The sequence below is a fragment of the Ailuropoda melanoleuca genome, chromosome 9, assembly GCF_002007445.2.
Source record: "Ailuropoda melanoleuca isolate Jingjing chromosome 9, ASM200744v2, whole genome shotgun sequence".
Taxonomy (NCBI): Eukaryota; Metazoa; Chordata; class Mammalia; order Carnivora; family Ursidae; genus Ailuropoda; species Ailuropoda melanoleuca.
The window spans coordinates 25,617,146-25,632,688 of record NC_048226.1 but is presented as its reverse complement, the minus strand read 5'-3'; the positions used below and the strand labels follow the sequence as shown (position 1 = coordinate 25,632,688).

General features: G+C 37.4%; 1 protein-coding gene across 2 annotated transcripts in view; it reads right to left on the bottom strand.

Moving 5' to 3' along the window:
* Nucleotides 1-15,543, bottom strand: part of GABRG3 (gamma-aminobutyric acid type A receptor subunit gamma3) — a 721,008-nt gene that overhangs the window by 348,474 nt on the left and 356,991 nt on the right. For both annotated transcript variants that reach the window (XM_034667987.1, XM_034667988.1), the window contains exons 4-5: nucleotides 7,474-7,694; nucleotides 5,419-5,501 (exon numbers count right to left, since the gene is read on the bottom strand). In XM_034667987.1, the coding sequence (XP_034523878.1) occupies nucleotides 5,419-5,501; nucleotides 7,474-7,694 (304 nt within the window). The remainder of the gene's footprint in view (nucleotides 1-5,418; nucleotides 5,502-7,473; nucleotides 7,695-15,543) is intronic.

Here is a 15,543-nt window from a genome sequence, read left to right as displayed (position 1 = left end):
ATAATCCACAGATCAGGAATAGAAAGCAATATCCTTCCTAATGTGACAGAGTAACAGTTTCAGATATTAAAAGAGATATGGGAAGAAGTATTAGATCTCAACATCAGAAGGAAGCTGAACATATCAGCAATCAGGAGCTCACAGAAAATGGAGGAGTGGACTTGAAGTTTACTTTGGTACATGTGAGGTACTGTTATTGAGTAGATAATCAAATTCCTAAGAAAAACACAACAGGTTAGTGTATCCTCCTTCCTTCACAGAAACGTCTCATGAAATTGAGAAAGTGAAGCACAACTGACATTAGCCACCAGATGCCATTTCTTACCAAACACATAGCTACTCTCCTGGATGAGGAGCTCATGGAGTGTTAGAAGAGCTAGCAAACATCCATCCTCATCAAGTAACCATAAAGGAATACGGAGGATGAGCCTATTGTCATGATGATTATGATCCTCTTTAGAGGCCTCCATTCTACTCACAATGACTATATTTTACCCCTTTCATATGTGTTGTCCTGCAGGTGAAATATCATTAAATCATATAACCAAAAACTGTAGAATAAACTATTTTTGGTTTGGAACATGCAATTAAAATTCTGTGAGTAAAATCCATAGATACTAAGTCTTTGTGTTTGAATTGACCTATACACAAGCTATTGAGGATGCCTTTAGTTTATAGTTCGGTAAAATGAAAATGTAAAAGATGTAGTTTGGTGTTGTGCAGTATTTTGAGTGAAAATGATATGAACATTCATAAAAGGAATAGTAAAACATGCACTTTCAAAACAGAGAGTGAAAAGAAATGAAGTTAGAGAGGGAGGAAGGAATCTTGTAGGTTATGGTAAAGCATTTAAGCTTGATACTAATCACCAGGGGAAAGAACTTTTGAATGGTTAGAATTACAGTATTGATTTAGACAGATATATATTTTAGTAAGCCAATGCCAGGATATATGTATATAATGAGTTTGAAATATTAAAGTGGGAGCAGAAAACCCAATGGTGGAAACAGCAGTGAATAAGTTCAGGGACATTTTTGAGGTAGAGTGAATAGTAACTGGTTGGATACAGTGGAAAAAGCACTTTCCAGAAGTCAGAGGATCCCATTTCTAATCCCTTAACCTAGGACAGTGACAGCATCTGTTCCTGTTTCCTCATCTACACATGAGCAAGATGGATTAGATGAGGAGTTTTTAAACTCTGGACTACAAATTATATAGCTGATAGTTGCAAAATACAATGTGAAATTATCCACGTGTGTGAATAAAGGACCACAGGTTTGTTCAGATTCTCATAGTTGTATGTGAGCCCAAAATATGTAAGAACCACTGTACCAGATTGTTTGCCACTGAGATCTCTAAGCTGGAACTTCTGGCCCAGGGTTTCCAGAAATTTCCAATAATTCAGAAGTTTGTTTCGCTGAAGTGAAAGAAATGGCATGGGATCTTGATTTATCATTTTTTACATTTTTATTTCACTTTATCTGTTAAAATATTAAATTATCAGCAACTTGGACCAATTTTATTTAGGAATGGGTCCTGTAATACCAGCTCGGTATGATTACTCATATTTCTTTCTTTTTAAAGATAAGATTTTGGGGGGGTGGGGATGTTGAGTTTGATAATTTTTTTTAAAGATTTTGCATACTACCCCTTTATCTGATAAGACATTTGCAAATATCTTCTCCCATTCTGTAGGTTGTCTTTTGGTTTTGTCTACTGTTTCTTTTGCTGAAATTTAAAGTAGGTCCAAATTTATGGAAAAATTACAAAGATACTACATGGAGTTCCCAATATACTACACCCAGTTTCCCTACCATTAATATCTTACATTAATATGTACATTTGCCACAGTTAATGAGCCAATATTGATACATTATTGTTATTCTTTTTTCAGATTTCATCAGGTTGTCCCTAATGCTCTTTTTCTATTTGGGGATGCCATCCAAGATACCACATTGGCTATGATAGTTTCACAGACATTCTTTGCTTTCAATGGCATTGACAGTTCTGAACAGTACTGCTCAGGTTTTTGTAGAATGCACCTACATTGGGACTTTGTAGAATGTATCTACATATGATTATATGGGGGTTATGGATTTTTAGGAGGGAGACCATGAGGGTAAAGTGACATTATCATCACATCATATCAAGGGTACATATTATCAATATGACTTATAACTGTTGATATTGACCTTAATCAGCTGGCTGAAGTAGTGTTTGTCATTTTTCTCCACTATAAAATAGCTCATTTTATCCCTTTCCATGATAAACTTCTTGGAAGGAAGTCTCTATGCTCACCCTTGACTTAAGGGGTAAGGCGTTACATTCCACCTCCATGAGGGTGGAATACCTATATAAATTATTGGAATTCTTCTGCATGGGAGAGTTGTCTGTTTTCCTAATCTTCTTAAGGTGAAGGTATATTCTATTGTATGAGTGTATTAAATTTTATCTGTTCATCAGTTGATGGGCATTTGAGTATATCTGTATATCCATCATTATAGCAGGACCACACCCACAGTCTTGTTAATTGTAGCTTAGTAGTAAGTTTTGAGATTAGAAGTGTGAGCTCTCTAAATTTGTTCTTCTTTCAAGATTGTTTTGGCTATTCTAGATTTCTTTAATTTCCCCATACATTTTAGAATCAATTTGTCAATTTCAAGGAAAAAGAGCCAGCTGAGGTTTTGATAAGTATTGCACTGAATCTACAGATTATTTTGGAAACCACTGCCACTTTAAAAATATTAAGTAACAGTTCATGAACATAGAATGCCTTTCCATTTGTTTAGATTTTCTTTCCTTTCCTTCAACAATATTTTTGTGTATTTTTCAATACACAAGCCTTGCACTTATTTTGTTAAATTCATTCTTAAGTATTATATTCTTTTTGATACTTTTGTAAATGTAATTTTCTTACTATCCTTTTCAAGGTTTTAATTTCTAGTGTATAGAAATGCAAATGTTGTTTGTATATTGATCTTGTATCCTGCAATCTTAATTCAATCCTTTTAAATTTATTGACTTGTTTCACTACCTAATATGTGGCTTATCTTGCAGAAAGCCTCATATACATTTAACAATGTGTAATCTGTTGTTGTTCAGTGGACTGTTCTATAGATATCTATTAGATCTGGTTGCTTTAAAGTACTGTTCCAGTCTTCTGTTTCCCTGCTAGACCCTCTACTTATAGTCTTTCTATCCATTTTTGAAAATGGGCTATTAAAGTATCTATTATTGCTGAATCATCTGTTTTTCCCTTCAAATCTGTCAATTTTTGCTTTATGTATTTTAAAGTTCTATTATTAGATGCATGCACGTTTATTATTATTGTGAATTTCTTGTGCTGACACATTTTATCATTATAAAACATGTTTCTTTGTCTCTAATAACAATTTTCTTTAATATATTTTGTCCTGTATTACTATAATCAATCCAACTCTTTTTTGGCCACTATTTGCATTAATTATCTTATTTCATCCTTTCATTTCCAAATAATTTGTCTTTGAATCTAAATTATGTCTCATATAGACAGTATATAGTAGAATCATGATCTTTTATCCTTTCTCCCACTTTTTGCTTATGCATGCATCTGTTGGTGGACACTTGGGAAAGGAGATAACCTCAGCTTGTGGACTCAGGAGAAACTCTCTGTAAAAATAGATTCCCTGTCCTGATTCAGTTCTGGGAGCAACAGAAAAGCAAAAAAGTCCTTCCTAAGAATGTAAAATCACAGCCTGAAATCACAGACATATAGCTAGAACTCACACCAACTATGTAGCTTAGAAATCCAGGCTTAAACTTTAAAGTTATAGAGGTACCAGGCAGAGTCAGAGCAAAACCTCTTTAGAATGACCTGTTTTAAATGTAAGCCTCAAAGAAAACCTACAGAAAAAAATTCCAAGAAACATGAGCTCAAATGAACAAATTACTTATTGAACAGAAAAGTAAATGAATTACCATGGAACCGAGTAAAACAAAACAACGAAGTCTGAAAATCGCTCCCACAAAGATATCAGAAAATTTTGGGAACTTAAATAAATGGAAGATGAAATTTAAAATTTCATGTGAAGAAATAAGATGCTGTCAAATTGCATAAAGAATTAGAAAAAAGCAAAAAAATATAGGATGTCTAATAATGAAAAACAAACATTGAAGTTATAAAGGAATTAGATGAATAACATAACAGAGCATTGGAAGGATCTACATATCTAAATTGGGTTCACTGAGAACACTAATAAATAACGAAGTGGACAAATCACTAGGAAAATTACATACATCTCTACCAAACTGACTTACGAAGAAATAGACTATTTGAACGGTTCCATAACTTTTAAAGTAATTAAATAAATAGAGAACAGCCGGCCTAAATGAATCTACAGGCAAGTTTACCAGACATTCACAGACATTAGCCATCTACTTGCTAGGCATTAAAAATTTGTGTTATCAACAAATGTAATGGTTTGGGGGGAAATATTATTTTAAATTGGGATTCAACTAATTAAACTAATCTCTACAAAAGAATATTTTTACCCAATCTAGGATATCAATGAAATTTTGCTTTCTACCTTGTCTTTTCCTGTACCTAAAATGAACTGTAAAGTGTGTTCATCTCTCATTTCTTTTTTGTCTTTTCACTATAACGTCCAGTGAGGGAAGCCACAAAACCTCTGCCTGAGATTTCATCACATTTGTTTGTCAAGCTCCATATGCAATTTTATAGAAAGCCAATAAAGTTAAATTCTTATGAGTCACACTTAACTACTTGTGATCAATATATTTAAAAGGAACTACCTAAATTCTACAGATACATTTCCATATTGAGCTTTACTTAAAAAGTTAATTTATAAATAAACACATAAATTTGATATTTCCTTTTATATGTATTCTTGTATGCACTAGATATTGTCTTGAAGAATTTGTGAATGATTACTTGTTAGCTAATATTAATCATATGTAAAATATTAGGAAATAAAATACTGAAAAATTTCATCCTACGATACTGCAATAAGACAAATAGAAATATATTTAAATAAAATATTTTATCTTTCTATTCAGAAGACAAAACACCTTATTTTAATATATTAAACCTAAAAATATCCCAAATGAATTTTGTATACTTCCGAATAATACGCACAGATCATTAGCATAAAGGTCTTTCGTAAGTCAACTGTTCACCAATTTCTGAATCTTTCATTATTGTAAGTAATGGTCAAGTTTCTCACAGCTTTTTCAAAGCTACCTATTCTGTAACATACTCCAAACAATAGAGTGAAAACACCCATGTGTCTAGTACCAAAACCATTATCCATTTTTTCTGTTGCACAGTGATGCTATAATCAATCTCATGACCATCTGCCATAAATCAATAGACAATAGACATTCCTTTACACAGCATTTGTACCCCAAGTTGGTACTCACAGCTGGAGAAAATCAGCGGGCAGGAGTGTTCATCCATGGGGAAGTTGTGCAGCTGCAGCTGGCATTCTGCATTTATAGTGAGCCTGCAGGAGAGCCAAGGGTCACTCTTGAGGTCAGCCAGGAGCAACCCAGAAAAGTCCCAGGTCAAAGATAAGGATCAGTCCCTTTACCACAATTGGAGGGTGAGAGCAGTGCACTTAACTCATTCTTGGTGGTGGTGCCATTCAGGGCTACCGTTTAGTGGCTTCTGTGTTATTTTGTTCTGTTTTTAACTATTGGTAGCAGAAAGAATTTCAGTTAGTAAAATTCCAAACTATGTCTAGAAATATAAGCCAAGTCAGAGAAGAGACTAATAAAAATAACTGTTATTTTATATGTCTTTGTCTTCAATCTGTCTGATTGAATTAAAACCCTCTACCCTGTTGAAACTGGTGTATTTGTTTAAATAGGTATAATGCCAAACTAATCCACTTGTAGAAGGGACTTCATATTTGGACAACTCTCTCATTAGACTAGGCAGGTGGTGGCTATACAAGTGTGTGCACTGCATCCTTCCAGAACAGACAGCTCTGGGACCAGAGTTCTTATGAAGGATCCCAGGATAGGCTGTGTCCCAATTCTGGCTTGCTGAGGCTCACCTTCACTTCAGAGTCTTATCCATGCTCCTTTAAGACTGATGTGGAAACACCTGTTACAGACTCCAGCTCTCTAAATGTAATCCATCAGCAGAGTTCCCTGCTGTGGATATGTTGTTGTTGTTCCCCACCTGCCAAAATTATTTTCCTGAAAGTTGAAATTCTCTAATCTTCCAATTCTTTTTATTTTAATCTGTACTTCTATTTGTGCTGTGGATACTTGTTTACCATTCTTAGTTAGAGACTTCTCTGCATGGCCACAATTCACCTGCAATTAAGAGCTCATGTACTAAATGTTGGAGTGGGAAAGGAGAAGTACCCAGGGGCTGGTCTTGGGCTTCACTGAGCCAGGAAGATACATGGGTCAGAAGAATTAGACAAGTCACTTTCTCCTGAGGCATGCTGAATTTGCAATTCCTTTTAGACCCTCAGGAGGAGACATCCCATAGGCAGGTGGTTCCAAGCATGTGGAGTTCAGAAGGGAAGTTCTGGGTTGGAGGTAGGCATATGGGAAGCCTCAGCATAGATGTGGGAATGGATGAACTAAGCCAGCAAGAGAGAGGAAAGTGAGTGAAGTAATGAGGAAGTTCTGAGGCAGAAAGAATAGAAGGAGAAAAGGCTGCACAAAAACAGGAGCAGGAGACATAGGAGCCATTGTGCTGCAAAGGTGGTGAGAGAAAGTGTTAGAAGACAGTGAGCACATATAGCGCTCCTAAGAGATGACAGGCAGTGAGGATGACAGTTCTGGAGGGTACTGTCCTGATCCTAATGCCAGACAAACAGAAAGACTGGCCAAGGTGCAGGGCATCCCTGTGGTATGTTACAACTGGGCATTCAGTTAGGCTTGGGCCATCTTAGTAGAAAGAGTTCTGAGAGATATAGACACAGGTTCAAACTCTGATAACACTAGCTCCCAGTGGTGACTTTGGACAGGCAAGTCAGTTCACTTCTTTAAAGTACAGTTTCTCTTACTTTGCCCAGCTTTGTAGGGACTGCCTGGCCCCCAGGAAGACTCATTACACTGTAGCTGTCACTTCCATTAAGGATGCATTGGGGAATGCCCTCCATGCTCTTTTTTTCCTGTGGTCTTAAATTTGGCTATGATTACATTTGTCAATTAATACACCAAGACATCTTTATTTTCCTAGCTGAGTGGAGCCATGGGTTATTTATATTAAAGATAATTCTGCATTCCACTTAAGCAGAAATGGATTCTAATGGAGGAATGAGTTTATATTCATTGCAGATGATTTGTATGCCTTTATTTCCACACATAGTAGCATTAGGACAAACTTTTTCGGGAGGCTGTAGCATGTCGAACATGAGAAGTGATAGAATGCAGCAATGAAAATAGGGTCCCATCTCTACGATGATCTGAATTATCAGCCCATCAGTGATTAAAAATCCATCAATGTCTCACCTTAAAGTGTAAAGGATTTTCCCGTCATTCCAAATTCTGAGGAGCTGATTGGGGGTGGTGATCCAGTGAGCCTCTGCAGTTTTAGAATTGCGGAAGATTGTATCTGGAATCCATATTAATCCCACCATGTTGCTGTTCAGAGTGAGTATTTTCATTGTACTGTTGAATCGAAGGCGGCTGTCTGTCCAAGTCTGAGCAAAAAATATGTCAATTTGGTATTCCTGAAACAGAGCAAAAGGAGAGGCAAAGTAGTTGTATTAATGGATTTTCTGTATGCTTTGTTTTCTTTGTCAAAACCTCAGTTTTCCTCCATGTTTACACCCCTGTCCCCCAAGTCCCTTTCTGTTAGTGCTTAGTATAGTGCCTGGCTCAACATGCTAAACATTTTAACAAATGATAAATAGTATTATTAGTCAATAATGTGATAACATATATACAAAAGATTCTCTAAGTCTTAAATTTTAATATACACATGAAGTGTGATAAGGGGTCAAGTGGTAGTAGACTATAATTCAAAGCACAGAATCAGACCCCCCTTATTCACAAGGCCAAGCTTTAACAGGTAATATGACCTATTGAAGCCTCATTCTAATCTGTAAAATGGGTGGAGTGCCCACCTCCTAAGTGGGTTATAAAGAAGAAAGGAAATGATTAAATGAAAAACCCTTAGTGTCTGGCATAGATCCATACAGTATTAGCTTATATAATAATTGTCATTTTCACTTAAAAGCCTTATCGAACCACACAACCCAAATCAAAAAAAAAAAAAAAAAAGAAAGAAAGAAAAGAAAAGAAACCAGCAACAACAAAGAACTATAAAGGTGACAGACACCCAAGCCAAGACACCTTCTGATTCCACAGAAGGCCAGTGAGGCTCACAGGACCTCTGTAATTGGAAACATTTTGGTATTCCCAGCACAGAGTAAGGCTTTGCTGCAATCATTAGATGTGGACTAGGACTAATTTCACCATGATACCTAAAGAAATGTCCCAAGACTGAACCACCTCAGAGGCCCTTCCCCTAAACACAGTTTAAAGGATTATCATCAATTAGGCCCATAGTAAAGAGGATCTAAAGCAGACTGTTAGAGGTTTTTATATCTTTCAGTTTCATTTACATATTAGATATAATAATGAATTACTCTTAAAGAGTGTGGGTCCAGTAATTCTCAACAAATACCACATTTATTCTTCGCACCGAATTTCCAGTTAAAGAACCTTTCAGAGGTAGTTAATTCAACTGACCAGATCATGCTTTTTATTAACTAATCCATTCGTTCTTCATCTCTTTGCTGCACTGAGTATGCCATGCCCTGCAAACCACTGAAGACCCAGCACTGCGCTGACAAGAGAACTCCCTCCCTTCATGGAGTTTATTTTAGTCTGGGAATTAAACATACAGTTAAGGTGAAAACACACAGCAAATGTGATGGTCACACACATAGCAACCAGAAAAATGAGGCCAGTGTATCAGTTAGGATTCCAGCTAGAACAAAAAGTATCCAAGTTTTTAATGTGGAAAGAATTATGTACAGGGAATCTGAGTGTTGCTTAAGTATTTGAGCAGCTGGGGGAGCAAACACCAGGGAAGCAGTAGCTGGGGGCAGGTTATTGTGGGAGCTTCCAGAGTTGAACGAAATCTCAACATCCAGAAGGGCCCCAGTGCAGGTCCTCCTGTCTGTCCATGTATCTGCCTAAACATGCCTCTGGGGAATAATAGCCTCTGTCTCATCATCTCCTTCCAGAGCTTTGCACATGTCTCTCGTTTACAGACTCTAAACTTGGAATTGTACAGAGAGAGAGAAACGAAGAGGAAGTTTGTGTGTGTGTGTGTGGGGGCACATGCCTGTGTGTTATTTCCTGTTATATACTGACTAATTTTAAAATGGGTTTTGGGGCACCTGGGTGGCTCAGTCAGTTAAGTGACCTACTCTTGTTTTCAGCTCAGGTCATGATCTCAGGGTCCTGAGATAGAGTCCCACATTGGGCTCTGAGCAAGTGAGGAGTCTGCTTGGGATTTTCTCCCTGTCCCTCTGCCCCTTCCCCCACTCATGCGTGTGCACTCTCTCTCTATAAAAATCAATAAATCTTTAAAATAAATAAATAAAAATGGGTTTCAAATAGTACTGAAACAAGTAAAACAAGTCAGATAAAGAAAGACAAATACCTACGATCTCACTTATATGTGGAAACTAAAACAAAACAAACAAAACAAAACAAAAAAACTGAAGTCATAGATACAGAGAACAGATTGATGGATTCCAGGGGTGGAGACTGAGACGTGGGAGAAGGGGTGAGGGGAATCAAAAGGTACAAACTTCCTGTTATAAGATGAATAAGTCCCAGGGATGTAATGTACAGCATTGTGACTATAGTTGACACTACTCTATTGCATAATCAAAAGTCACTAAGAGTAGATCTTAAAAGCTCTCACCACAAGAAAAAATATTTCTTTTTTTTTAAGATTTTATTTATTTATTTGACAGAAAGAGAGACAGCCAGTGAGAGAGGGAACACAAGCAGGGGGAGTGGGAGAGGAAGAAGCAGGCTCATAGCAGAGGAGCCTGATGTGGGGCTCGATCCCATAATGCCAGGATCACGCCCTGAGCCGAAGGCAGACGCTTAACTGCTGTGCCACCCAAGAGCCCCAAGAAAAAATATTTCTAACTAGACTTATTGTGGTGACCATTTTGCAACATATATGTAAATCAAACCATTATTTGTATATCTGAAACAAATACTATGTTAAATGTCAATTTTATCTCAATAAAAAATAAAAGAAAATCAGTGTATTAAAAAAGAATGCTGAAACAAATCTATAACACGTAGTGTTGGCTTAGGACTGGAAGCAAGGTGGCTTATGTCACACATGGGTGAAATATTTGGCAAAGTTGACATCTGCAATAAAGCAGAGTATGTCTAATGAGTTCGTAGCTCTTTGGGTAAAGGTTGGGAAAGTAACATTAATTAGAATGTGTTGGCTGCTATTGACTGTGCTTGGTAAGCTAACATAAAAAAGAAATTATCTCAGAAGGTAATTGGCCAGTCGGAAAGCAGTTATGAAAGAGAAAAGAAAGATAAAGCAAACACATTTTCTTGTAGGGTTAGAACAGGCAACTGTTCCTTATCCCCAACAGTAAATCATATCAAGAAATGCCTTGAGAGTTAAAAGCCTATTGAAACTCAGCTTTGCAGAAATAATCAGACCTACTGATAAAAATCCTTAAGTGGATTAAGTTGTCACCCTGTAAAATCTTTAATTGTATAAATGTGGCTTCAGGATAAGAGACAAAGGTATAACTCTTCCACTGAAGGCTGATACAGCCAAGGCACCTGTACTTAATTTAAGAAAAAGAGTAAGTAAGAAGAGTCCATTTGAAAGCAAAAGGGTGGGAGAGGCATTGGCATGCAAAAGCAAAGACACTTAGTGGACATTAGAATTGTGTTGACAAAAGATCTGTGAATGTGGTTATGCACATTTGAAACTCTCTTTAATAGGTAAGAAGCTGGCTAGGTTTTAGAGAGTTCTACTGCCAAAGGACCATCAAGTTCGGAAGAGACATCTGTATTTGAAACTAAGATGTACTTTTGTATACCTATCTATAAAGGGAAGACTGCAGCCTGGAAAACTGAGTAGACCTTAATGGGGTCTTCTTTTCCAATGCCCATAACCAAAGCAGTTAGTGGAAAAAGAATAAACTCTCAAACAATGGAGTCAAGAACCAAGGAGAAGTGTCTTTTGGAGTCCTACCCTGGGAGCAGAATCAAAATTTAATCAAAGAAGATGCTTTCTTCCCAGGTAACAGAGCCCACTCAGGATCTGTCCAGTGGGGTCTCAGAATTGCTGCAAACTGTGGGTTGATTGTGATTAACCTGGCTCTTCTCCATCACACTAGATATAACTGTATATGTGGGGATAGGTCAAATAGCTTTTCTTTTTGTTTAGAAGTCAATGGACCAGTTCTTTGTAGATCTTGGATACCAGTCTTTTATCTGTAGTGTCATTTGCAAATATCTTCTCCCATTCCATGGGCTGCCTCTTAGTTTTTGTTTTTTGTTTTTTGTTTTTTGTTTTTTTTTTGACTGTTTCCTTGGACTGGAGGAGATAATGCTAGGGCATGTATTGCATGGTGCACTGGGTATTATACGCAAGTAATGAATCATGGAGCTTTACATCAAAAACTAGGGAAGTACTGTATGGTGACTAACATAATATAATAAAAAATATTATTATATAAAAAAAGAAGTCAATGGACCAAGGAAAACCATGTGAATTAATGTGGATGCCAGCACACATACACATAACCTTGAACTTGGGGCTGGGACTGGATGGGCCTTTTGGGTTGCCTCATTTGAAAAGGGTAGGATGTATCTCCCCTGATGTAAGAGAGAGACAATATTTGGCAGCTAGATACAGATTATGGAGGTCATTGGTCCTATTCACCAAATACTGCAGCAGCCCTCCCAGTGTGCAGGTGGTAGAATTGCATTTCCCTTTCCCCCTGTTGGGGCTATGTCTGGCCATCTTATTTGTGATGAAGTGAAATGTGAATAGAGTGGGGTGAGCATTTTGGGGATGGTGTTTGAAGAGCACACCCCCTTTACAGGCTCTGAGAGCACAGCCTCTGTTGATTCATGCTGGACACATATTGTGGATGCAAAATTACCCAGAGCAGCTTGTAAGAGGAGCACTCCCTAGCCAGTACTAACTGTACCTTGGAAGAGGTGGAAAGGGGAGTGGGATGCAGCAAGGAGGTGATGCCTTCCTTATTGAGAAGGTGACTTAGAACCAAAACCTAGGTGAGGTGCAGGAGTAAGCCACACAGATAAATGGAGCAAGAGACACCAAGCAAGTTCAAAAGCATACTGGATGAGACAATAACAATTCTGCCAGACAGAATAGACTGGATGATGTGGGTAGGCACCTTAACCTCCTTGATGGCAGGGTTTTAGCCTCACAATGATGATTGCTGACTGTGTAACAGGCTATAGTTGCACAGGAAACACACTCGATATTTTAAATAAAATTCAGCATATGAGAATGACCAGTGTGGCACCCATAGATATTCATACATGTTACTTCCTTCTTTTCTTTAACACTGGTTCATTGGATGAGAGAATGAGGAGAAAAGGATGAAAATGTTCCTCCAAGCAGGGCCAAGGCCCACCAATGTGATCAATGATACCAGATAAAGAATATTCTCTATAAAGTCCCAAGTATATTTTGGAAAGAGCCTAAAATTATCAGATTTTTTAAAATTTCATATATTAGGAATGCTGAAACTCAGAAAACTTGAAGAATTTTACCAGTTACTCCATGGGTCAAAATTACTTTGAATTTTGGGACCCAAGTAAAACTTTTCAAGGGTTTGTTTTTACATGTAAAAATGGCAAAACAAAAAGTGTCCTGAAGATAGGGCCCTCCTCTTTGCCCCTCATCTCCTATTGTCTCTGCTACCCATTCCCATTAAGACACAGATTATACACCTTCACGATAAAATATTTTGAAATGCAGATTTGAAATCAGTAAATTATATAGCAAGATGTAGAGAACATTACCCAAAGTCACTCCTATGAGGTGCAGATGCTTCTGTACCCTCCAGGCTCTGATTACTGAAACAGAGACTATAATAACTCTTCCTTTCAGGGGGTAAACTGAGACGTAAGAGATTAAGTAATTCTCATCAAGTCACACAGCTGCTAAGTACCAATTGTTCTAAACTACACAGTCAAAACCTGCTTCCCTGGAGATGGCTGAGAGCATTTGAAATCTAGTTGTTAGTGGTAGAAACCACTGGCAATGTGAAAGGAAGACTCCCAGTTTAGAAGTTCCCTCCTTGCTCACCCTGTTTGAAACCACACGAGGTTACCTTCCTCAGCCTCAGTTTTCTCATCTATAAAATGGGGTGGTTGGTATAGATTAAGCACAAAGACCCTTCTATAAAATTCTAACATTTTATATTTCCATATCCCTTCTTACATTAGACTTTCACTGTTGAAAGTAATTTTCCATCTCACTCATTTCTGTCTTAAGTTTGCAATAAAGATGAGACAGAATGACTTCTATACATGTTCTATTTCCTGCCACTGGAAAGATCTTTATATGTTTGAGTTCTACATGAAATACAGTCACCTCCCCCCATCATCCTCAAAGGTATATGTTCCCAGACCCCAGTGGATGCCTGATACTATGAATAGTACCGAACCCTATATATACTATGTTTTTTTCCCATACATGTATACCTATGATAAAGTTTAATTTAATAATTAGACATAGTAAGAGGTTAAGAGAACAATTATAACAAATATATTATAAAACAATTACATGAATGTGGTCTCTTTCTCAAAATATCTTATTGTACTGTAGTCATCCTTCTTCTTGTGATGACGTGAGATGATAAAATGCCTATGTGATGAGATGAGGTGCGATGAATGACATAAGCATTGGGACATAGCATTAAGCTACTACTGACCTGATGATAGATCAGGAGAGTCATCTGATTTTGGACTGAGGTTGACTAAGGACTAGTGAAACTGCAGGAAGTGAAACCACAGATAAGGGGGCCTCACTGTAATTAGAAACCATCTATGAGGCTGCAGCTTGCAGAGTGAGGCATGGATTCCTGTCCCCACCCCCAATATTACATACTTACAAGGGAAAAGAGCACACCATGATACTCTGGGCTTGGGGACAGCAGAGCTTGGAGGGATGTGCTCTTTATTCTGAAGCCCTGCCACAAACTCTCACTCAAGAGGGTATAATGCAGATGGTGTGTGTGGGGCATGGGGTAGATGCTTTATTGTGTCTACATTTGACTAAATGTTGAAGAAACACTTCCCACCCACAGGGAAATATTTTTATGTTTCTTAAACTTCCTTTGTAATGTTATTAATCATTTCTCTTTTCTGTGGAAGAAAAAATTATTCTTACAAATAAATGTTTTATATAATTCATAAGTAGCTGTGAAATTAATGTGTTTAAAATACTAATAAATGTAACACGTGATAAATGTGCAGAATCCCTCAGTTTAAAACATCATGCTTGTGGAGAGCCTATGTTCATAATTTGTTTTAATAATTGGAGAGTTTAATGATTCCTAAATAGGCTATGAATTATTGCAGCATGTGGAACACTTTGACAAAACAGAAGAAAAATTATGCTTCTTAATGATATCAATTTGTAACTTCTAAAACTCAGAAAATTACTTTCTAACACTTTTCCCTTTCCTTTACCATAGAAGAGGGTCAAATGGAAAAATGATTAATAAAGGACAGGGACTTAGAGATTGGGTTTGCAGGAGACACACTCCCAGGGAGCAGAGGCTCTCTTCTTTAGGTCCCGAGCATATTAGCACCACACCTGGTACTGATGGATAAATACATTAATAAATGAAGTCACTGGAAGTTCTCTTTATAAAATGGTAATCACAGACCCATGCCAATTAAGGGCTGCTCAAATATCTCATCTGGGGCAAAATGTCAGTTGAAACTGTCAGAAGTACAACACAAAGTTATCCAAAGGTGTTCATAACATTTGTTCTTAAACAGTCTGCCACTTTCAGGTTTTCCATTTGAAAATTCACCTACCCTTGCTACCCAAACTCTCACTGACTCAATATTCACTATAACAGTTCACAAACATTATTATCCAAATTTACTATCAAGTGGAAAATCTGCTATATTGGATCTTTATGTGCACATTAGCAAAACTTTAAAGAGGTAGGTGAAGGGTGAAAGTGTGTCTTGTACTGTGGTAAGTTATTTGTGAAAACAGCTATAAGAATTATTTTTACTTCGTCCGTGGCCTTGTCCAAGTGACTTAATAGCAAATGTGACAGCAGCAGAAACTTGGGAAGTCTTGAGTGTTGGGGCTGGCCCGTCTTGCTGCTCTTGGGAACCCTGTAAACACTAAATGAATGTGACAATCTTCTGGAAATCAGACAAATGCCCAGACATGCTCATGGCCCCAGCTCAGGTCAAGTCAACACCCTGACGAGTGAGTAATTCCATCATTGACTACCCAGTCCTACCCTAGTCATTCTAAATCAGCAACTTGTCCAACCAATCCAA